A 25018-nucleotide genomic window follows, 5' to 3' on the forward strand; every position below is an offset into this window, starting at 1 on the left:
CTACATCATAATTTCACCGCCTATAAATATTTTTTTTTGCATAATGTATTAGAACTATAGAATGGTTGTTTTTCTCCCCCGTCGCTGTGGTTGTCGAGTGGTCATAGTGACGGACTCGCCTAGCGAAGTCCCGAGTTCAAACCTCACCGATGCCACAATGGTGGTTGGCTGAAGGTGGTTTTCTGTGGTTCTGCACTTCAAGGCGCAAATGCGAGCTGATATCCCCCATTAAAAAGTCTCGCTACAGAGAGCAATAAGCCTACAACGGTACAAATATTCAATCATTACGCATTGCTAGATACGCATTCAGACTGTTAGGTACCTATACACACACATACTTCCGGCACAAATCGATCGGTACTAAATTACCCATAGCAATAGACTGGTGTTATGCTCGGTTTAAATGAATGAATGAATGTTTCTCTTCCCTCCCCACCCCTCCACACTAGTAATACGTCTAGACACATTCTGTGAACAAAGACTCGTCAGTGAAATAAACTTCTCTTCACTCATTTGTATTCCAACCACGATGAACTCTGCACCACTGTGGCCGGGTATTTTTTATCACCGAAGTCAACAGCATGCAAATCTTTGGTCTTTCTGGCGCAGTTTTTCTCAACCGCCGGACTGCGGCCTGGTACTAGGCCCTACCATCTGTCAAACCGGACCGTCAGTGATTTACTGTTTCATTTTGCCTCATTTATTTTCCATTAGTCTTATGTATGACCGGGCCTTCTACTCACAAAAAAGAAATCAACAAGACTGCAGGCTTCTAAAGGTTGAGAAATACTGTTCTAGTATACAAACTTTTCTTTTGTACAGCTTATCACCGATGGTGTATTGGGATATTCACGTTCCTGTTGTTGTAGCAAACTCTTCTGAAATTCGTGGTACAATCATCCGCCTGCTCCTATTAAGTATTACCGCTGATACTTGGTCCTATGAAACGGTTGTGGAATATTTTCATCCTTGACCCGGTCGTCTGAATGCATCAAAGGTGTATCTGTTAATTATTTCCATATTCTGGAAAATACATTATCTAGTATTTTCAGTGCCTGCATACCAGTGTCTGTTTCTCTCCAGCTTCCAGTCTACCAATTCCATACTATTTTTGTTAGCCTATTAAATGTTTTGACAACTGTCTGGACATCTTGTATATGACACAAGTTCTGCATTCTGCCTGCTGGTATTTGCTGTGGGAGGAAAGGGGAGCATTACCTTATTGAAAACAAATCGTAGCTCGTTTTTCGTGTAAAATGGCGTGACAGGACTTCAACGCCTTCACGCCTTCAACAGTTTCGGATTTGAAGCATTACGAAGGTCTGTAGTCGCAATGCCCCGCAAAATATTAGGGGCTGTAAAACGAGATGAAAATGCATTTATAACGTGAACTCAAGAGCAATTGAATTAGAGACAGCTCATGTAAGGCAAAAGGGGGGGGGGCTCTGTGGATGATCCGTGACCAACACAGAAATGACGTTCCGTTAATATGGGGAATGCTGCTAACAGGAGTAGGCATATGCAGTCAAACTTTTCTATCTCGAAATTGACAGGACCGAAAAAAAAAATTCGAGATAGAGAGAGTTTTCGAGAAATAGAGTTTCTTTGCTTTCTTAAATAAAGAAAAACACGCCACAAAAATGGTGAAAATTTCGATTGATAAAAAACACTAAAAATACCATACTATATTTTACAACATACTAATAAAATTATTGGTTAAGTTAAATATGTTCAATTATCCTTTATGCAAATACATTAAAATATGTTCGAATTCATTTTTCAATTCAATTTTTATTTACATACCAAATTTAAAATAATCCGTAAGCTTATATTGATGCATATTTTTTGTTTTTTTGCTCTTTGAGCCTTCACATTGTCATCTATACTAGCAAGCAGGGCTACAACTAGATGCTTGGTCAGCCGGGGTAAGCTCACATTTTGGCAGTCCCTTGTAATGTTTAAGGTGAGGTTAAAAAGTGAAATTTGAGCCCCCTCTGGTCCATCACCTGGGGCACCAGACCCACCTGCTCCCCCCCCCCCATGTTGTAGCCCTGTTAGCAAGAGCTGCAAAAATTTCGGGCCCTATTTTCTCAGTGTGCTCCAGTAAATGGCATAGCGTTTGTACAGCATGTTTAGCATTTTTCACTATCACTTTTCCTAATTTCTCTGGAGCATCTTCTGCTATATTTTCGTCACCCGAGTCGACCATACATTCAGCAATTTTGGTATTAGTTAATGTGCCCCAAGTTTGAAGTGAACTTGTCCATTTCCACAAAATCGAAAAATGAAATTTCGAGATTCACTTTTTTTTAGTAATGTTCTGAAATTTCATCTTCAGCATTGTTCTGAGAATCGCAGAAATTCAAGTGAACCCCAAGATCTGATCCTTCATCACTGGGATGACTGTTTTCAAACCCAGCTTATTGAAGCAATTTTGGCTGACTTTTTGCCATGTTGAACAAGTAAATCACATGGCATCCACCATCCTCCGTCAATCATAGAATCCGCCTCCACGATTGGTTATAATACTAATAATCTTTTCTTATCCGTTTCTTTTACCTCCGGAAAAAAAATCCAGATTTACGCGAAAGAACAGGAACTTACGAGAGTATTCTTTTTCCTTTCATCATGACTTGGCCTTTGAGATAGTTTTTCGAGACAGAGAGGTGAAAATGCATTTTTATTTAGTACAGTAAATGCAAGAATTGTTTCCTTCTTCGAGATATGATTCTTTCGAGAAAGAGAGGTTTTGACTATATATATAGTTGAACGAATTATAGGCTAGACCAGTGTTTCCCAAATTTTTTTCACCATGCTCCACCCAAGCATCTTCCGAAATCCTGATTCCTACCTTCCAGGACCCCAGGATGAGTAAAAACTTTAAAAAAAAGTAAAAAAGTTAAAATATTGGAAAAAAAATCATTAAATGATTTTATAATCAATTTCTGTAAATGTGAAACACTTTTTGAAGGTTAAAAACTCAAAATTTCCTTTGAGAGATTTTCTGTGCTCCCCTCAAACCTCAAATTAGTGTGTGTGCCCCCCCCCCCCACCCAAAAAAAGTAGGTCCTGCTTACGCTCCTGTTCCTTTTCCGTGACAATAATTCTTGATATTCGAAAAAGGAATTTCATCAAAAACGATAAAAAATTAAGCCATTTCTCGATACTCTTCACCCATAAAAAGTTATGACATCTTATGTAGAGCCAAATCTCTTGCTGTTATGAACTATGACACTGATTTACAAATCACTCGAAGGCACCACACCTGCAGTTAAAAAACATTTTGGGACTAGGCAATTACGCAGCACATATTACACCTTACCATATTGAGTAAAATCAAATCAACGTTATAAATTCATGTACATATTCCCATCTCCCACATAAACATTATTTCAATAATAACGTGACTAATAAAATGTAACCACGGCAGAGAGAGACACATTGTCGTGCTGTGTAAGTCCCAAAATGTTCTTCAACTAAAAGTGTGAAGCCTTCGAGTGATTTGTCAATCAAAGTGTCATAGTTGATAGCAGCGTATGTGATACTTGACTCTACATAATATATCACAACTTAATATCACTCGAAAATTATTTCCTTATCAGTAATTATACTTATCAAATATTAAAATATTCATTAATTCTGAAAATATTTTTTTATTAAATTTGAATTTTCATTAATTCTGAAATTATTTTCTCCCCGAATATGAATTTTCCTTAATTCTGAAAATTATTTTTCATTAAATAAGAATTTTCATCAATTCCAAAATTATTTTCCTACCAAATATTTATTTTTCCATCAGATATGAATTTTCATAAATCCTGATTGCTCCCTTAAAAAATCAAATTGCCCTCTTAAAAATCATATCGCTTTCCCCCTCCCCCCCCCCCTGTTGGGCGTGGGCTTCACGTTGGGAATTACGAGGCTAGATGAGGGATCTAAGTGTATTTGATCATGAGCAAATTGTCGGGGCCCATTCTATCTTGCAAGTCCTGCAGGAACTGGGATTTTCTCATGTCACAGTGTCAAGGGTAAATCGTAAGTAGTACATCGATTCTGGTAAAAGAATCTTCGCCAGGGCAAACTGCAGTGGACAACAGCGTATGGCTGTGAGTGGGGTAGACGTAAGCTAGCTCTTGTGGTAACCATACAGATATATGGGACACAGTACAACAAATCGTTCACGCTGATGCCCTAAAACGAGTAAGCAGCCACACCATACAGAACCATCTCCTTGCTGTAGGGTACAGGAGCTATTATCCCTCGAGAGTACCCCTGTGGAGTCGAACTTTACAGTAAGGGACGATTGACTCGCATCGAGAGAACTCGGGTTCGAACCTCACAGACAGCACAGTGGTGGTATGCTGGAGTTTGCTTTCTGTGAGTTCCAAACTTCGAGGCGTGAGTGAAAGCCGATTTCTTTCCGTTAAAAAAGCCTCGTCATGGAGAACAACAGACCTACAATGGTTTTAATGTCCAATCATTACATTTCATCATAGTTTGAAAAATAGATGGCAGCACAAAGCATTCACGCACAATACTAGATACGAACTCTGACTGTTAGATACACACGCACACCTCCGGCAAAACTCGTTTTGGCAATGAATTGCCCATGACAACCGGAGTTTTGCTCGATTTGAAATAAAAACGTAGAGGGTGATAAAAAAATCACATTCCTCCCTTCCCTTATCCAACCAAAATTGACATCCATTATTCCAGATAACCCTGATTTGACACCATTTCAATCCTTTTCATTGATGGAATGGTTGATGCACAAAGCACACGAATGCCAGACGGCACAGTGTAAACAATTCTATAGAATGAAATGCATTTAAACCCAATTCTTCACAGGTATGAACTGAAAGCTTAAGTATTTAGTTATTCAGTTTGCCAAGCGGCCGATTCTCAAAAAGTCAATGCGTGCGATATTTTCTTTTTAACTGCGAATTGATTTCTTGAATTTATTAAAGAATCAGAGAAATCAGTGCATTGATGATTGATGCAGTGCCGTCTTAACGGATGGGCTCACCCGGGCAAGGTCCAAGGGGGGGGGGGGGGTTAACAAAAATGAGAACCGGTTGAAATTTTTAGGAATTTTCTTCATAGAGCCTCAGAAAAACCACTTGGCCCGGAGGCCCATGATGCTCTTAAGATGGCACTGGATCGATGCATATATGGTTAGAAATGCGACAGAAATGGCTCATGCGAAATAGTCTTATCAGACTTGCATGGGACGAATATAATTTAAATTTACCTTTCACTCCATGTTACTAATTATCTGCTAACTGGAACCTTCATGGTCATCAATGAGAGGGGGTTGACAAGGATCTAGCTCAAAGTCGTGAGTTGACGTTACATGTTTTTAATTTTTCATGTTACAAAGTTTCTAGAAAATGAATATGTATAAGGTCCCCTAAAAAGTTTGCCCTGGTGGCCCCACTCAAGGATATAGGAGCCATTTCCCATCTTTTTAGGGGATAATTATCGGCTGAAATAAGTATGCAGATGATAGATTACAAAGCATCACCCCCCTCTTTCCCCCATGAACAAAGCATTGATTTTAGCTTTGTAGGTCTTACAAGACTGTCACAGTTTCGATGCTGATTGCTTTGCGAAGTTATCATGGATCCCTTAGGCACCATGGAGCCCTCGAGCTAGAGCCGCAACTAAGGAAGGGCGGAGGATCTTATGCCCCGGGTGCTAGACCAGAAAGGGTGCCAAGTTTACTCTTTTTCCGTTAAAAATTACGGCAGAGGGATGTCAAAATGGACACTGGTTCCGGACGATAGACTAAATTTTCATTTTTAGTTGCGGCCCTTCTTCGAGTCATAGGCATAAAGTTATTGAAATTATTTAATTAACGCTAGATATTGGTCTTGATAAGATCCCTCTTTAAGTAGGGACAAGTGGGAATGACTTCGGGGATGTTAAAATACAAATAATTAATTAAATGAATTTGTAACATATTGTTACAATTAATAGGTGGAGGTATATCATCACTTTTTTTTTCATTGTACTTTCATCACGGTGGAGATATATTATCATTTGAACCAAAAAATATTTTATGTGAGGGGAACGGTGTGGGCCTGCCTCAAAAACATTACGATTTCTCCCAAACCATATTAGTTTCTTTATTATCGCCATCAAATGGTGCTAGGCGCACATAAGGTTTCACCACACTCCTATGCTTTTATTCCAGTCATGGCTTATACGCACTACTGCTCGTGCAATCGGCAGTTATTTGACGAAGGGGGTTTGCTGAATTATTATTACGCAGTGGAACCCAGGCTCGCACCAATCAAGGTCTAAGGTCTAAGTTATTGAAAATATTGTGAAGGCTCAAACCCAATATTTCTATGAGTGTTGTGGAAATGATGGCGGCGAATATTGTGAGTGAAGGAGGAGAGGGGAACTCGTGTCCATGGGCCCGATACGTTACGAAAGCTCTGCACAGCAGAACGAAAATTAATATTTTTCATTCCAACAATACATAATTTATTTCTCACAATTCCCCAATCTTATTACAGATTACTATATATATATATATGTTGCTACCAAAGCCAGAAGTGCGGTTAATTCTCGAAATGGCAGAGAGGTTTGGTCAAAGTCCGATTTGCAGAAATGATTCGGGATTTGACCGACCATTTGATGAATTGGCTGGAGACCCCTGGTCAATGTTCGATGTGCTGAGGTAAAACTTTCCGGTAGGCTTGTCCGAAGCCAGAAAATCGGACCTTGGCCGAGTAAATTTTCAATGAAATTGGTCATTCCGGCTTTGACAGTAACATTCACAGAATTATACACACTATGCATGGGCCCCCCACAAGAGTGAGGCTGACAGGCAGGGCCGTCTTAAGAGTATCATGGGCCCCCCGCGCCAAGTGGTTTTTCGGAGGCCCTACCTGGTAAATCCTAGAAAATTTCAACCGGATCTCATTTTTGGGATTTCCCCTCTTCTCTTGAGGCCAACGGGCTGTGCCCGGGTGGGCCCATGCGTTAAGACGGCACTGCTGACAAGGCTCAAACTTGGAAGACCCGGGACGATTCCGATTATTTTTTTGTTTTTTCATGGTACAAATTCACTAAGAGGGATCCTCGGAAAGTCTGACCCGGGGCCCGGCTGCCGGATGTGGGAGCCATGACACTATGGCATTATATCGGTGATTTTTTTTTTTCACATTTGAGAAGTACAGTGATAAAAATCTCCATGGGAGGAAAAACAATGTAAAATTAGAAAAGATAGAATTTAAAAAAAATTCTTTCTCTATATTCTTATTTTTATACTGTAGGTACAGTGGAACTTCGGTTAACGAGCTTAATTCGTTCCGCCAACATGCTCGTTATTCGAATCAAACTTCCCCATAGGAAATAATAGAAACTTTGATAATTCGCTCCACAATTATTCATTCGCATAAAAATGACGAATAAAAACGGCATTCACACTATCGTTTAGGACAGACTTTAGAGGTAGACAGACAGATTTACAGACTCCTTGTTGTTTGCAAACTTATTTTTTTAGCATGACTTTCAAAAAGAGCCTTATCCAATGACACTTGCTTCTGCCTCTTTTTTTAGGATTTCTAGGAAATGGGAAATTGCAGTGTTCGTTGGGCAGATGCATTGCTCGCACACTGCTACAGCTTTACTTAGGCGGTTCTTTACTACAGAGTTTTGTACAGATTCGCACATTCTACACATCTCTATAATCTCATTGTATGCGAGAGGGACATCTCCTTACTTCTGTCTTCCTCAGATGAGATACCGTCCATAAACTCTTGCTGGTGCGTGCAAAAGAGATCCATCACTTCATCTATCGTCAACTCCTAGACATTTTTCACCACCATTTTTCCTCATGCACGGTATTCCCCAATCACACAATCTCTTCGACAAGTAGTAGCTCTTGTTCATGAGCTAACCCTTCAAAGTCACGTTCAATAATTCAAATCAGCCCCCAGTTTTCTCCAAGCAGAATTTGAAAAACTTCAAGCGCACGTACGCATGGCTACAATGCTACTTCTAGTTTCGTATCGTAAATATGCACTCTCACACGTGTGTTAATTTTCCAAGTGAGGCACGCTTATCGGAGACTTTAGGAGAGGATATTATCCGAATTCCATAATACGTGTGTGAGTGGAAGCAAAAAAATCATCAGTTCAGTTGTGATAACGTGAAAATAAACGAACAAAGCACAAAATTTTTTGCTCGTTATGCGAATTGCTCGTTAACCGAAGTTTCACTGTATTAAAAACCAAATAATAAGGCACCTTGATAAGCCTTATTCTAGTGGCTATGTTACCACCAAAGCTCGAAAGCCGTTAATGTGTACATTACCTAGCTAATCTGCAGATTAACTGATTTGCTCCATTAACGAAATAACGGTTAACTATATAAAAGCTTTAACGTGATTGGTTCAAAAAAAGAAGACTCTATCTATGAGTAGGCTGACCATATTTTCTCGAGAGAAATACGGGACATTGGGATTCCAAATACGGGAAAATACAGGACATCGCCAATTATCGCCAAAAACGACGCCAAAACCAAACAAAGTTGCCAAATATTGTTGAAATTACGGTTAAATCACAATGGCGGGAAATGATGCATTACTGCAAATTGAAGTGGATTAAAATGTATTCCACGAAAAAAAAAGTTTACCAAACCAAGGCAAATGTGGGAGATTAGTATTCTCATATATAGATGTATCATAAAATAATTTATGAGTTGAAAATTAATGTCAATCTTTGACTTCAATAAAGAATAAAAATTCAAGTAGGCTTTGTGTAAAATACGGGAAAAACCGGGACACTTTTGCCAAAAAGTCGGGACAACTAAAAAAACAGAAAAAACCGGGACTGTCCCGGGAAATACGGGACGTATGGTCACCCTATCTATGAGTATGCTGTGGAATAATATTCGAAGTTATTCTTATTATTAAGTTTATATTATTTAAATACTAATACATTTTAATTTTAAGCTATTAATAATCATATAATTAATTTAAAAACGCTGTACTATGAAAACTGATTTCATGTCATTTCATTTCTTCCATTTAGGCAGAAGCTGATTAGTAGAAAAACTATTCTTTCGGCTAAGCGAATTTTCAGTTTTCGCCGATGCACTGTTTATAAACTGTATGATCAGTTGAATAAACGTAAGTTCCTATAAATGTAATTTAATAATCTTTCAAACTCGTGAATTTATTTTAAAATTTAACTATTTTAACGGTCCTATTAGTTTTAAATGAGTAAAATTTATTGATTGTTTGTTTCAACTGAATAATATACTATATTGAAGCTGTCATTCTATTCCACTGCTTCAAATCTAATCATTAATGGGCAGCATGTTCCACAAGTATTCGGTTTGATTTTGCTAGGCTATTAAACATATCTGGAATATCATAAACTTTATTTAATGTGTGAAGATTTCTATCTTTGAAAATATCTATAGCTCTAGGCAGTAGTTCCAAGTCCTGTTGAAGAGAAACTTTATGATGCTTCATATTTCAAAGATCCGATGCGATCATGAATGTGTAATGTAACAAATATTTGCTTAAAACATTCAAAGTTTATCAATTTTTGTTTTTTTAAGAGACGAAGAATTAAAAATTAAGATTTGCAAATGCAAATATTGAAATTAGCATAATTTATTACCAAGGCCTGGATGTTGTTCACCTAAAAAATTCGAAAAAAATTACCATAAAAATGACCCAAAAACTAAAAAAACAAATGTCCTAAAAACTTTCTTAAAAATGACAAAACATGCATCAGAATAACAATATGAAGTTCTTGAAAACCAGTTATGTTCAAAAGTCTAAGGAAAATGTTTCAAGAACAAAATCAGATTTTTTTTTCCTTTCATATCCCCCCCCCCCCTAAACATTACATTCCATCAAAAATTGCCAACAGAATTTTCCTAATGAAAAATTTAATTTTTGAATGTGGTATGTAATCTGAAATCAGAAATATATATACAAATATGTACTGCGAAAATGTATTTATCCACTCGATGAATAAAAAAATATGTATATTTGAACTTCTCACCTTTTTAAAGATTTAGATGTTATAGAGGCATATATTTGGAAAAAAAAACCGATTCACTCGCAGTTAGTTTCTCTTCAATCTCAAAATTTTCGAACTTTCCCGTCAAGACAGCAGAAATTTTTCTGAGGGTAGTAAGTCCACAGTTGCTGCAACAGATTGGCCTACCCTGCCTTTGGTACACCTAAGAACTTCTACTGGACAGTGGAAACCAAAATATTGAAGTTTGATCTTATGTACTCTAACTGTCCTTGAATATTCCCTTGGCGAAACAAAGTTTGTGAAATTTTAATGCATGCAGCACTTCTTTATCAAATTCATTTAGTATGGATTTTGCTATTTGAAAATTTTCACTGTAGAATATGCAAGTATTTAGCCATGTCCCCCATTGCGTAATAGCGAGCTTTGGAGGCAAAGCTAATGCAGGAACTTTGGCTTTAAAAGCTTCTATACGATAACAAGATTTCACAAAAAACTTTTCACATTGGAAAGATGGTCAACGTTAGAATGGCATGATCGAATTTCTTTACAAATGCTATGCATCGCATGAGCAAGGCAAGTTACATGTACAGCTTTTGGATAGAAGCTTCTAATCGCTCACCCTGCTTTTATCATATATGGAGTAGCATTGGTCAAGAAAAGTAAAATATTGTGCTCTGCACCATTTGGCCACAAAAAATTCAAGCTTTTGTAAAAAAGTTGACAGATAGTGTAATGATTGACTTCCTCTAGGATCTCAGAATTTAATAGAAAGCTTTTTCCTGGAGGATCCGGCCCTAGAATTCCTATGATGACATTAGCAACAGGGCCAGACTTCAGCATCATTTCATTTATTGAAACAAAGTTTTTTTGCCTGCTATGGTAGATCTGATCTTGTCCATCATTTCAATAAAACAATCACTCACAGAATTTTTTCGCAGCATTGATTCATCAGGTATACAATGTCCATTGTACTTCTCTAAGAAGTGCCTAAACTTTGAATTGGTAAGCTTTTCAAAAGGTATATTAGCTGATATTAACGTGTCGCACATTTCCTTGAACAAGGATATCTTCTTTGAAGAGGATGATGTAGACTGCTTACACTGGTTAAAGAGGAGTTGAGATGTTGGAGACTTTTTCTTTACTGCTCAATTCCCTTTTTATGCTTATTTCTTCCAATGTGCTGTGAGACAGTAAATTTCTTTTCAGCTGCAACTTTAATTTCACACACTTTGCGAAGCAAAATGGTCCCCAAATTCTTTAACTAGCTTTGGCAAGAGACAAAATTTAGGTGGTTTGCTTTTGGGCACATTATTCAAGATTCAGCTTCAGTGCAAAAACTTGAGAAAATTTTCAAGTTATCGTCTCTTGTGCTGTAATTTATCTCTAGGAAAAAAATATGTTGCTGCTCAAAAGACACCCATTGTGATGTGAGAGCCCTTTCCAAGTAGTGAGCTATGTTTTTAATTTCCTTTCGAAGCATTAATTTATAATCCAAAACGTTTCTTTTGCTTTCTCTTGCCGATGAACAGCTTAACTGACTTCTTAAGGGTCATTCAAGTATTACGTCAGTAACTATGGGGAAGAGGGTTTTCGATTTGTGACTTTTGATGACAAGGGGGAGGTGGGGGTTTGGATGATTACATCAACCACCTTTTATGAAAATATGAAATATTCTTAATGGCATCTTACTCGGTGCTTCAAAAACGAGAAAAATCTTTCGCTAGTTTGTGGGTTCCTGAATGAATGAACGCCAGGGGCGCAAGCCACATCAGATAACCTACAGGGCCACATTTGGTCTGCGGGTTAAGGGTTTACCATATATGACTTAAAGGATGGGTCGCAATGAATTTCTTGAAGCGAAATTTTGAGTTCTTACCCTTCAAATAGCATTGATATTAAAAAAAATTGAAAACTTATAAAAAATGTTCACCCCATTTGAAGTGCTGCTGTTCTAGACAGCAAATAGTGCCCTCAGTAAGCAAAAATCATCTTAAATAGACTGGTGTAAATAATTTTATGACAGCCGCTCTTTCAAACAAGATGTCAAAAGAATGAAACGCTAAAAACAAAAAACAATCTGATGAAAAGATGTTTGATAACAAAAAACAGTGCAGTTTTATTTTGGAAAGAGGTGAGGGTTAACGGAAATATTCTTGAAGTTAATTTCGCTGCTCCAATTTATAAATTTCTGCTCAGAATCCTATATTTTACTTCTCCAAAACTGCTCCGAATCCTGAATTTTGCTGCTCCGAAATGGACTTTGTCACTTCCCACCCCTGTATTTTATAAAACCTATCTTCGATTTTGGGCAGCATCCAGAATGAATTATTCCCGTAGAAACCTATGAAGAATTGTGTTTTGGCTAAAAAATGTGATTCCTGAACAAATTATCTTTGTTAGCCGAGGTATCACTGTATCTAGTATAGCTTCATGGCTGTCATTTATTGATGAATGGTTTTTAAGACTGTCATAATGGTCATAAGTTTGAATATGCACTCAACATTTATTCAACTCTAGTGGCTGGCATCATCAGATGTTTTCTGTTCCTAAATCTTTGACAAAATGGTTTCTTTGGGATCTCAGCCTATACTTATGCATCTGCTTCACTTGAGTTAAATTGTCATTGTTGTTATGGTTTACAGCAATGTTGAAAATCAAAAAAAAAATTTAGTTGTCAGTTAAATTTCTTAGGAGCAAAAAATGATTTTTGCTTAAGAAATATGGTGCTAAATAATTTTTTTCTGACTTTTTGGGGATTTAATATCCCATTCTGAAAGACACATTGCCATGGAATCAGCGAAATTGAAAAAAAAAAAAAAGTCCTAGACTCCAGTTCAGTAATCACATAGAAAGTTTTATGTGCCAGTACCAATTTTTTAGTCACAATGGTACCTAGTCTCTGGGATTTGTTAAGCCCTGGTTTTGACATACTGTACATCTCTAAAATGTCTCTTCGACTGGAAGAGTCAGGGTTATCTGATTGGTCAGGTATTGACATTCAATCAGCCTTTGATATACTGTGACCAATTGTGACATGACAGTTCAACCCAAGCCAAGCTGTCATAAATACAGACTGGAATCTTACAGAAAACATTTTTCCTAAGCCTCAATAATAGAAAACATCTGATAATGCGTACCATTAGAGTTGGATAAACATCGAGTGAATACATTGCAGTATCAAAAATTGGAGGCTTGAAAGTTTAAGGTTTTACTTTGACGTTGTAACTCTCTCATTACTTTAATATTTATTCCGTGTTTTTTCTTTAATTTGCATTAAAGAATTTTGAACAACATATTCAGTTGAGAAAAATATATGTTTTACCAGAAAAATATGTTGTTAGCATAAAATTTTCCTTAAAAAATTAATTATTTTATTCATTTCAGGACATAAAGATGATTCAGAAATCTTATTCATTTTTCCTACTTGTTATGATGATACAGCTATCTTCTCAGTTTTATGTGCCTGGTGTAGCACCTGTAGAATTTTCTACGGGAGAAAAAATTGAAGTCAAGGCTGTCAAGATGACGAGTATTTTAACTCAGTTGCCATATGAGTACTACTCTTTACCATTTTGCCTTCCGAAAAATGAAGCTATTGTGTATAAGTCTGAAAACTTAGGTAGGTTAGAAAGAAATATGATAAATATATTGGTGTAAATCAAGAAGCTATCCATACCTATATAAGACAACCATAAATATTTATTATTAGCAGTGTATTATATTTTATCATGTATGCAGGGCCCCGACACTTGTCCTACTTTTTCTACTTTTTGGTAAAATATTCTAGTTTTTGTCCTACTTTTTTACAAATCCTGTCAACAAAACTTGTGTGATTGATTTTAATTGAGGTGGGAATCATCGATATATTGCAAAATACTAAAAATGTTGGGGATTAATGATTAATAAATCTGTCAAAGCAGAAATTATATTTTTAAGGTTATTTGGGAGGTGAATGTGGACCATTTGGTTTATTAATTTTTCATTTGCTTAGTTTGAGGGTTCATCAAGTAGAGTAGTCATTAAAAACTTCTGTCTGGATGGGAAAATTTTTTTTTGTATTTACTATACTTCATGCTCTTGGACACAGTAACTAGCATTCATCATTCAAAATTTAGTCCACATTTTGTGCATAGCTGAAACAACAGTTTGCATTGCAAAACAGTTCGATACATCGCCCTATTCTAGGTTTGTAGCATTTAATTGTCTTCTGTATTTTTAGGGCATGCAGAGGCATAAACAATACTTACAATGCTCAGCAAAGAGCTAGAAAATGAAAGTGCTTCATTTGTCAAAAACAAATACACTTGCATTGAACAGTAAAATGTAAAAACATCCCTTTAAAAGGGGATGGACAATTCAGTAAAACCACCTGGTTCACCTTGACTTATTTACATCAGATCTTGTAATTCACACATTTTTCACTATGCTTTTGAAGTGGTCTCAAAAGAGTGTCATTCTTAAAAAACTTACATGCTTTCATAATTTGCGGTGCATTGTCGAAGAGAGTTGACTGACTGGACTGTGGAAGACTCCAAAAAAGAGTGTAATATATATTGTGAGGAAAGACAAGAAAGAATTATCAGTGGTTGCTAGTAGTGAACTATTTTGGCACAAAATTGTTTTTGTAGCTTAGTCATTTTGCTTTGGCGTGAGTCAATCTTATAAGATACTGAAATAATGCTATGAAAAAAAAAACCGTAAGGGTTTATTTATTATGCTATGAGATTATGTTGTTTAAAAGGGGTACCCACATGGCCCCGGGAAAATTCTCATAATTTTTTGCTTTTTCACACTATACATGAACTATAGAAGGGCCCGTGAGAAGTCTGACTGAGGCCCCGCGAAAGATCCCAACCTAGGGCCCTACTTCTGGATGTGGGAGCTATGGGGGTACCCTCCCCGCCCTACTTTTTCTAATATTTTGAGTGGGAGCCCTGTGTATGCATAGTTTTTTGTTTTTATAATTGCACTTTTAATTGAGTTGCTGTATTTTAGAAATATATAGCATCCATGTTTGTCTCATGGGAATCTTTTTTTTTCAACCAACTCGTTGGGAATTTTGCCTGTTGTGACCTTATACTTGTATTTATGTTTACCCAAATGCACTTTAGATTACCAGTTTATTTTATTTATTTTTTTGGAATATTCGAGATTTATTTTGTACTAATCATTTGGAATTTCTTTTCAAATTTCATATGTGAGGCCAGGATTGAACTATAAAAATTCTTTTGTAATACTTGAAAAACACAGCCGATAAGCATATTGGTTGCATTCGAGTGAATGTATCCAATAGGCATATCGGTTGGTTTTTTTTCAAGTTCAGTAAAAGATCTTTTATCAAATTTTTATAGTGTAATCCTCACCTAAAACCAAGGCCTGACAGATCAAAACAAAATTAGGTGCCAGCTGAATTTCCTAGGAGCAAAGCATATTTTGTTTTTCCATAAAAATTGGTCCAAAATAATATTTATTTTAACTTTTTCATGAATTGTTTTCCATGCTGACAGATAAGCTGAAATAACTTCAAAAAAATTTTGCATTGTCCTCGTATTACAATTTAGAACTTGCACACGGAAAATAATAGGTACCAAAACAATTTTTTTTGATTGTCTTAGGGATTTTGCGTACAGGATATATCAAGCCCTCTAGTTGACATGTTATTTATTTTTATTGATATAAACTCCTATTTGTGTTGATACATATACAGTAGTTCCTCATTAAAATGTGCATTCAGATATGTTTTTTTATTAGAACCACTGTTTTAAAAGGAAAAAAAGAGTTTGATACCTGATTTGTCCTTGTCAGAATCTTTCCTGACACAGAAGTACAACATAAATGGCACTAAAATGACCACAGAACACATTGCTACTGCAGAAAGTTTCCCCACTGAAGGGCTGGTGCATTAACCTCCTTCGTGAGATACATAAAAGGGAAATGTCAAACACTGCCATTCAGATTCAGCAATAAAATATAGGTCCCAGTCTAGTTATCCTTCATGTGCATAAAATGGCCATTGCTAGAAAAACTATCAAAATGATAAAAAATTGAGCAACATTAGAACAACTATATTTTAATATGTGTAAGGAACCTCTTTTTGCCAAAAACTGGACTCTAAAAATAGGGGAGGGATTCTTATGCATGGTTAGTATCGTAGATATTAGCAAATTATTCAATTCCTTGCCATTTACTATGAGAGTGACTTTGATGATGATAATGAACCAGTTGATGTGACTGATTATGAAGTATCAGATGAGAGCGTTGAAGAATTTAATAGTTTCTATGATGAATTAGAATATTTTTTTTATATATCTTAAAAAATATCTTTGAAAACTTTTTTCCAAATTTTAAGCCAAAAAAACAAAAAAAATCAGTGGGTTCCTTATGCATTTTAAAATATGGTAGCTATAATCATCAGTTATATTGTGCTTTCAATATATCCTCCTTTTTTTGTCTTCTAGACGAGCACAATATAACGAGGTTACTGTTATTAATTGCTTACAAAGCTATTTTACCAGGCAAATTGCCTGGCTTTCATAATATCTGCTGAAATTTTGATAATACCCCATGCTCTGCACACAAACTTCCATCCTGATGTTTCTTTCTACGGCAAGGAAAAAAAGCTGGGGAGAAAACTGTATTTTCTTTAAAATGTTTTAGGAGTAAGTAAATCAATTTGACTATCATTCTTATAACAAGTTTCATGCATACTGGAAATCAAATTATTTGTAAGCCTTTTCTATACAAATTTCTCTTGTTGACTCTGTTTTCCTATACATAAACAAGAAAATAACAAAAAGAAATAAAAAAATTTGTGGTTGATTATAAAGTTAGAGTGATATATAAAAAACTATCTGCAAAAAGCGGGAAATTGAGCTGTAATAGTTAATAGTTTTGCTCTCTTAAATAATAAATAAATAATAACCAAGAGAAATACAGCCTCCAATTGAAAAATACTAATTAAAATGTGTATTTCTTTCCAGTGAAAAAAAAAATTACTCTATTGCATTTGAATGAGAATTTGTAGTTGAAATTCTTGATTTTGCCACTTTTTACAGTTGGCTCTATAGCCTACGGAAGTGACAAAAAAATCAAGAATTTAAACTACAGTAAAACCTCACTGCAATGATACTCAATAAATCCCTCTACAACTATATCTTTTCAATTCTTGTTTGGAAATGACTATAGTCTAGTGTTAAACTGCCATCTCTTGATATATACAAGTATAACGCCACAACAGGCAAAATGCCCAACGAGGTGGCTGAGAAAAAGATGCCCATAACAAATATGGATGCCATATATTTCCCAAAATACAGCAATACAATTAAAAATGCAATTACAAACAATATTATATGCATAATAAAATGTTACACATTGCCCATAAAGAATGCTTATGGTTGTCTTATTCTAAGTATGGATAGCTTCTCAATTTACCCCAACATGTTTATCTTATTTCTTTTTAAACGTGTCAATTGTGTTATGATTTACTACCTCCGGGGGTAAGCTATTCCATTTATTAACAACCCTATTAGAGAAAAATTCCCTGCGACACCATAACCTAGACGTGCCCCTTACCAATTGATACTGGTGTCCCCTTGTAAAAGCAGTCGATTGCCGGTGTATTAATAATTCAATAAAAATAATAACTATAGTAAATAAATCTGATTTTTTTTTTCTGAGAAAGTTTTGGTACACACAAAAAGTGTGCCATGTACCAAAACAACTGAACCACTGATTCAATATAGTTTTATTTGATTAGTATATATATTGACAAAAATTATGAATATGAATAATAGTGAATTAATAAATATAAAAATATATATAGATTTTATATAAAAAAAGTTTTTGGTCATTTGTCTATCTGCCTACATAATTTTTATTTCACAATTTCATTAAATCAGAAAATGCATGAATATATGAGAAATTGAATTATTTTTACAATATATAGGTATCAAATAAATTGATTGATAGTTATCGAACAAAAAAACTAGGTATGTTTGATGGCTGGGTATGTATCTTATCACTCGTGTGCATATCTTGTGTAATTATCCTTTAGAGGTTGTGTGCTCTTTTTTTAGAATTTTTTTTCTTTAATAACAACCACACACACACACAAGTGGTGATATGTTCCAAGTTACTAAAATTGAGAAAAAATTGGAGAAAAGTCTGTTGTCACATTTTCATAGTAGAATCACTTTTATAGAAACTTTGTGACCATCATATTAACCCTTTCCACAGTTTTATAAATGGCACTTGATCTGCAAAAAACTTGGCACAGTAGAAATGACCAAACTTTCTGTAATTTTGAGAACAATAAACCAAGGAAGAAAAGAAAAATAATCTGTCTTTTTCTATTATTTATACTGTACACCTCATACTACCCCAAAGGGAAGGGGAAAAAGGATACATTTAAAAAAAAACTTTCTCTCTCTCTCCCCATTACCAAAATGAGAACAAAAACCATCTCTGTCTACTGGCAGTTGATCTGACTTATTGGAGGGGGGAAGGAGTTAGTTCTTAGGACCCAAATTCACGAAGCTCTTTGGGCTGGTCATTGCTGGAATAAGAGGGTTTTAAAGAAGCGAGATATCTTGTAATTGCTGAAATACAAAGCATTTGGCTAGATATCTTGCAAATGCTGCGGAGGAGATTAATAAAAGGATAAATCTTTTTATTGATATAAACTTATTTATGTTAACCGTTAACCCTTTCTCATTATCATTTGTAAGTTTTTAGTCTCTTTCTGAAATTATAGTTGAATTTTACCCTTTCTTGACCTCACCCTATTTTTTAATTCAATTTTAAAATTTTCTGGGGTTACATTAAAACAAAGTCTTTACCATAATGTATTTTTGTGTTTTAAATTTACTTTCTTGTTTCTTATTTCTGCATTTCATTTTCATAGGTGAAGTATTGCGAGGTGATCGAATTGTAAATACTCCATATGAAGTGCAAATGAATGTTGACACTCAGTGTCGAGTACTCTGCAACAATCCAAAAACTCCTATCACCTGGTCCGAGGAGTTTTCTAAACTGGTGGCCAGTCGAATACAGCATCAGTATTATGTGCATCTGTAAGCGTTTTTTTTTTTTTGCTCAATTTATGCATGTTTTAAAAGTGATTAATGAATATGACTAGTATTTGTGAGCATAAAATATGCACAATGGGCACAAAAGAAATGGAAACTTTCAACATTTCCTCAAAAAAATAATAATGATATACGTGAACATGAATAGCAAACATGAAATTATAGTATGTATTTCCACATTTCCTTAAATAAATCATATATTTTCTGTGTATGAACTCTTAACTATACAGCACATACCAATGTCATAGCTGCCGAGTCTCATGGATTTTGTGGGAGACTCCAAAATTTCTACTCCATCTCCGGGACTTCTGAAAAATTCTTTGATCTCCCAAACTTCACCTGTGATTGTAAAAAAATCCTACTTTCGGCGGATATCCCCAAAGAATTTACCCGGAAAAAAGACTTGCTTCTGTTTTTAATCCCCTAAATGACGTCACAAGCATGATGTAAATTGTCGCCATCACATCAAATCACAAAAAAATATTTTTTGGATGGGAGACGGTCAGCGTCAATTCACCTTTTTGACATCCAAAATTTGTGAGGTGACTCATATCTGCTTTGACCATATGTGGGGCCGCAACTAAGTACTTTGTCATCCAGGGCAAGCATATATTTTGGCAACCCCTCCCCCATGTAATTTAGAAGGAGCAGTCGAACGGTGAATTCAGCACACCCTCTAGTCCAGCACCCAGGGCACCAGACCTGCTTGCTCCTTCCTAGTCGCGGCCCTGCCCATATGTTCTGTTGAGTCTGTATGTCTCGTTTCAGGCCCAACAGTGATTTTATGTTGGCGAGATTTGATTTGAGAGCAGTAATGATAGGTAATTCTACCTACTGGTTGGTGATGATTCACAATTTTGTGCTAATTGGTGATAACTTGCACAATGTCAAATTTTTACAATGGGAAAAATTCTTACAATTTTACTTTTATTAATCAAAAATCTGTATTATGTTTTTCAAAAATCTCTTTTATATATTTTTTTTCACAGAATTTGGATCTATGCCATAACCCCCCTCCCTAATTTTCATTTTCCAAAGTTGGCAACTATGCAGTATGATAATTCAGGACTTGCCAAACATGCTTACCCCAAAGCAGAATGTATGGAAAACTATTATGTACATCACAGAACATTCTCAAGAAGAATTATTATTTTCTAAAAAGAAAATAAGAGGGGGAAAAACACTTTGTATTTTCTTGTCAACTATGGGAGTTTTTACTAAAGCACATTTTCAGTCAACTGAGGTCTTGTTGCAGAACAATACAAAACCTTCTGGGGGCCTAAAAGCTTTGGGGCGTACTGAAACATATCCTCATCACCACAGCTGCTACTTTGATCCTGTATTTCAGCCCAATTAAATTTAACAAAGCATAGCCTTGTCTATGATATAGCCCCAATCCAGTAAATCAACAGGATGGGAGGTTCACTTTAAACTACTTGATGGCTAGCTTGCCATGCCATATTTGTGTCTTTTGAGCAGCCTATCTTAATTTGAGCAAGATAGTTATCCAGGTATTTGCAAATTCTTGCATACCAGTGATGCTGGCTCTATTTTCAGGGCTCGGCACGGGTCACTCAATTCCATTAAAGGTCACATTTTTAGAAACTGCTCACTTTTATTAAGTATTTTCTGGCCCAGGTCACTTTTTTCATGTTTTTTTACCAAAAAAAAAAAAAAAACCACAGCAATCTCTGTCTCTCCTGCTTTTCTGCTGTCGTCTTTTCTTAAAGGAGGAACTTTACCGGTTCAAGGTCGATCATTTTCTCCCTCATGCGACGTCAGCATAACTTGATTTCGAGGGGCTTGGAATGAAAGCTCCTTGGTTAGAGAGTTGTCATTTCATGGAAAAGTTGGTCCGGAACAAGCTAGCATAAAAGGCGAACTCAAAAAGAAACACTTATGCTAAATTAGAAATTAGCAGCAGAAAAACACCACTGCTAAATATGAAATGGGTAAATTTTGGTAAAAGAAGCAAGATCAAACGAAAGCACAACTTAGACTTGCATCAGCGGTAAAAACAAGAAAAATGATTACTTTTATAATGAGTGTTTCAAGTCTCTCCTCTGGCCATTTTTTTAAATTAGCGAATACCAAGTCTCCAAGCTTAATCTAAAAACATTCACTTTGTTATAGTAATTATTTTTGAAATCTGAAATGCCATATGTTACCTCTCATTTGTTGATTATTGTAGAGAATGTAAAAATATAATTATCAAGAAGTGTTTAAATTTTTTTGATATAAAAATTTTGCGAAAAATTTAATTTTTTCTAGAGGAGAGTTTATCTATTTTATGCCCTGGGGGTGGGGCAACTCCCTTCTAAGCTGAGATTAACGCTGTTTTTTATAAAGTAAAAAGTAATCCTGTGTGCGTGTGCTCTGTATATTGCATAAATGTATATAAAAACTGCATTTTATTTACTGCCAAAATTTTAAAGTGCTATAAAACTAATAAATGCTGCTACAAAAATGGAATTTTCATTTTCCACCCCTATGGTCATGTACTTTTTGTCTACGAATGAAATGCTTCGGTGATTTATAACAATCTTGACAAAATAATTTTACTCAAAATTGAGTGCCATGAAGTATTAAGCTGTTCCCAATTTTGTGTTCAAAATCAGGCATTTGTGTAGTGAAGCGTTTCGCTCATTCTTTTTAAAATCGAACCAAAAGAAAGCTTTTTTAGAATTTCTATTTTCTAAATTACAAATTTGTTTTGCTCTTGTCACTTTACTCCATTGTTATCTAAGTTGCATATCTGTAGCTCCCTCCACTTGCAGTTTATTTGAGTTTGAAAGAGAGGACTTTTCTATGTATATTTATATATGGGTCAATAAAAAAAATAATGGAATTGTTGTCATTCACACATGCAGCTCTTATGAAAATATTCTGGATGTTCTACAGGAGATGGCTAAAACAGTGTTGCTGATATTATCAATCTTCATTACTTTTTGAATGCTTAACATAGGCACAATAAACTTTACTTGACAAAATCAATGTACTTCTACCACTTTGTCTTGAATGTTTACTTCAAAACTCCGCATTTTCAAAAGATGGTTTAGCAGTGATAGTCTGGATTGAAACACTTTAAATCATAAAATATTTTTTTGCGGATTATGTTTGAACAGTTCATTAAAAGATTCTGATGTCATTGTTGAATGTACAGCCAATTTTGGATACAGAATCAGATTATCAAACAGTGAATATAGGAATTATTTGCTGCTCTTGCTTCTTTTAATTGTGCTGTAATGGCTCAAAGAGTTAAAAAAACACATTTGTCTGAACATATTATACAAACCTAGGTATATAAATAAAATTTGTACTAGGTAAAAAAAAATTGAGTATTTTCTATACTGCCATTCATAGTATAACATGAATGAAAAATCCACTAGAATGTGAATGGAAAAAATTCTCAAATTCTCTCCATCAAACTTCGTGTTATTTCATTGTTTTTTGGTTTTTTCTTCTTTGAATGTGAAAACTTTTTCCTGTTTTGAAATTTTTCGTGCTTAAATTGATTTTGAGATGGGTTGTGGAAAGCAACATGGGGGAAAGGCATTGCGACTGTTACTTATAAATGATGTAATGTGATTGTATATCAATTGTACTTACTCTCTCTCACATAGTTTTTGATAAATTTGCTAAGTTATTCAAAACTTTTCTGGTTTGCAGAATGGGTGTGAGTTTGATTTAATTATTTCACACTATTATGTAAAAAAAAAAAAAGCAATTTGGAAGAGTTCCATTTAAATGCGAAGTTTAGTAAAAAAATTCATTCAATTTGCTGATAATCAAAATTCATTGTCCATTTGGACTTATTTTTAATATTTTGGTCACTATTTTCACTAGTTTTGAGGCCATGATCCAAGCTGATCCCTATATTTTAGATGAAAATGATGTCAATGTGTGCGTGTGTGCTGTCTTCATTGAATGATGATAGCAACCACTTGTTGAGCAGCAAGTGATTTCTAGGGCTTGGATTTTTATGACCTAAAAATCTTAAAAATATGACCTTATAATTTTTCCATTATTTCATCTCTTCTTTTTCAGTTATAGCTTCTTATGTTAAGTTAAAAATAAACATAAAAATACATCAATTTAAAATTTTAATTAAAATTCTCTCACCAGATTCATAAAAACTATGCCTACCTTATGCGCAATAACTGTTTTTTGGTACATTCTAGAATCTCACTGAATTTTATGAGATGCAGTTTCATATGTTGAAAAAAAAACTGCTATTGTTCAGTTTCTTCTAAGAAATATTTGAGGAAACTCTATATATATATATATATATACATATACATACATATATATATACATATATATATATATATATATATATATATAAAACCTCTTATACAGGGTGCATAGGAAACAGGGAGTAGGGCACTTTACTGGTGAACCATTGAGACTAGAGGTATACTTTTAATTAAAAAAGTTTCCAAACAGCGTGTAGTACTCAGATATGTCATTCATATTGCAAGAGGTCGTATAGTTATTAAAATATAGATAACTTTTTATACAGTGTCCGTGTGCTCAAAAACCCAACTAGAAAGTTGTTGCCCTTTCTCTCCTGATGCCAAAAAAAATTCCACATTTCTAAGTGCAATATTCACTGAGATATTCAAATTCAAAAAACAGAGAAAATTTGGGAGGAAAAAAACACACACACATAAAAATATTTATGACGTATGAAATAGAGAAATGAATGGAATAAAAATAAAAAGGCAAATTCCGAGTGAACTTCTGTGGACTAATATGACTAATGCCAGGGTTCAGTGATCGACTAACACTGGCATAAATCATGCAGTAACATGATTTACCGTCATAACAATCCAAACTAAACTTTTTATCTCAAAATATAACAGTGCTGTATTTGCCCTACTATGTGATTACACTTTTTGGCAACTGTAAGCTGTTGACTTTATGCGTACACTCCAGTGTTAAAAGACTTGCTAAAGGATTTGCTTGAACTTTAATGTATTCAGCAGGTTCCACCTTGTGTGCTGTGGAGGTTTATGAAGTGTACCAAATTAAAAATATATGATGTGATAGATATGCTGCTTTTGAAAAACTAAGCATGTAATGAATAGCTAAAAAGATTATATACAATCAATATTTGTTATAACTAAGCCCAGAAGTTTAGGTGCAAAAAATGATCAAAATAGCAAAATAGGCATTTTCAGTGCCTTTTTGCCTGCCTGATTAGGCACTGAAAAGGCATTTATAATTTATGGAAGGAAGAAAAAATTACTACAAATTCAGGTATCTAGCATCCAAAAACTAGCTGAAAAATTGGTTGTACTTAATCTGTATACTCTTTTACTTATAGTGTATAATAACTGCATTATTATCTGAGTTAAATTGTGTGTGATTTCAAGCCCGAAATAGAGTGCCAGTAGACCCTCAGGATTAGGTCAATTCCAGGGTCACAATTGCCAGACACAGAGCTAGTAGAGAAAATGTTCCGTGGGGCTCCCATTCGAGTTGCAAATAATTCTTGTTTATTTATTGTATTGTTTGGAATAATCATTATCATTTTTATAGTTGAAACATAGCTACCTTGTTCTATTGTAAAAAAAAAAAATTACCTTTTTTTAATATTGCCACATATGCGGGACTCCTTCTAGCACGGGGGCCCTGTAAGGCCACATCTGTTGCACAACCCCGACGGTAACTGGTCAATTTTTATCAAATACAGTCAAATCCCATTTTACAAATTCTACGAGACCAGAGAAATCACTTCGTTATAAAGGAATTTCAGGTTTTTGCATTGTTCCTATGTAAACTTATCAGGGAAAATTTAACTTATTAGAAAAGTGTTCATTAAAATAAGATTTTCGCTATAACGGTATTCATTAAAACAGGATTTTACTGTACTAATGTACTAAATATGTGTGTAAAATAAAGTTTGCAATGCAT

General features: G+C 35.0%; 1 protein-coding gene across 1 annotated transcript in view; it reads left to right on the forward strand.

Moving 5' to 3' along the window:
• Window positions 1-9075: 9075 nt before the first annotated feature.
• TM9SF4 (transmembrane 9 superfamily protein member 4) overlaps window positions 9076-25018 on the forward strand; it is a 60102-nt gene continuing 44159 nt past the window's right edge. Inside the window, exons 1-3 of the mRNA XM_089232801.1 lie at window positions 9076-9145; window positions 13398-13632; window positions 18916-19084. Of these exons, the coding sequence (XP_089088927.1) occupies window positions 13407-13632; window positions 18916-19084 (395 nt within the window). The 5' untranslated portion in view covers window positions 9076-9145; window positions 13398-13406. The remainder of the gene's footprint in view (window positions 9146-13397; window positions 13633-18915; window positions 19085-25018) is intronic.

This window comes from Pholcus phalangioides, unplaced genomic scaffold (assembly GCF_987345545.1).
Source record: "Pholcus phalangioides strain wild (caught in Gottingen) unplaced genomic scaffold, Ppha-v1.0 ptg000007l_1, whole genome shotgun sequence".
NCBI classification, from domain to species: Eukaryota; Metazoa; Arthropoda; class Arachnida; order Araneae; family Pholcidae; genus Pholcus; species Pholcus phalangioides.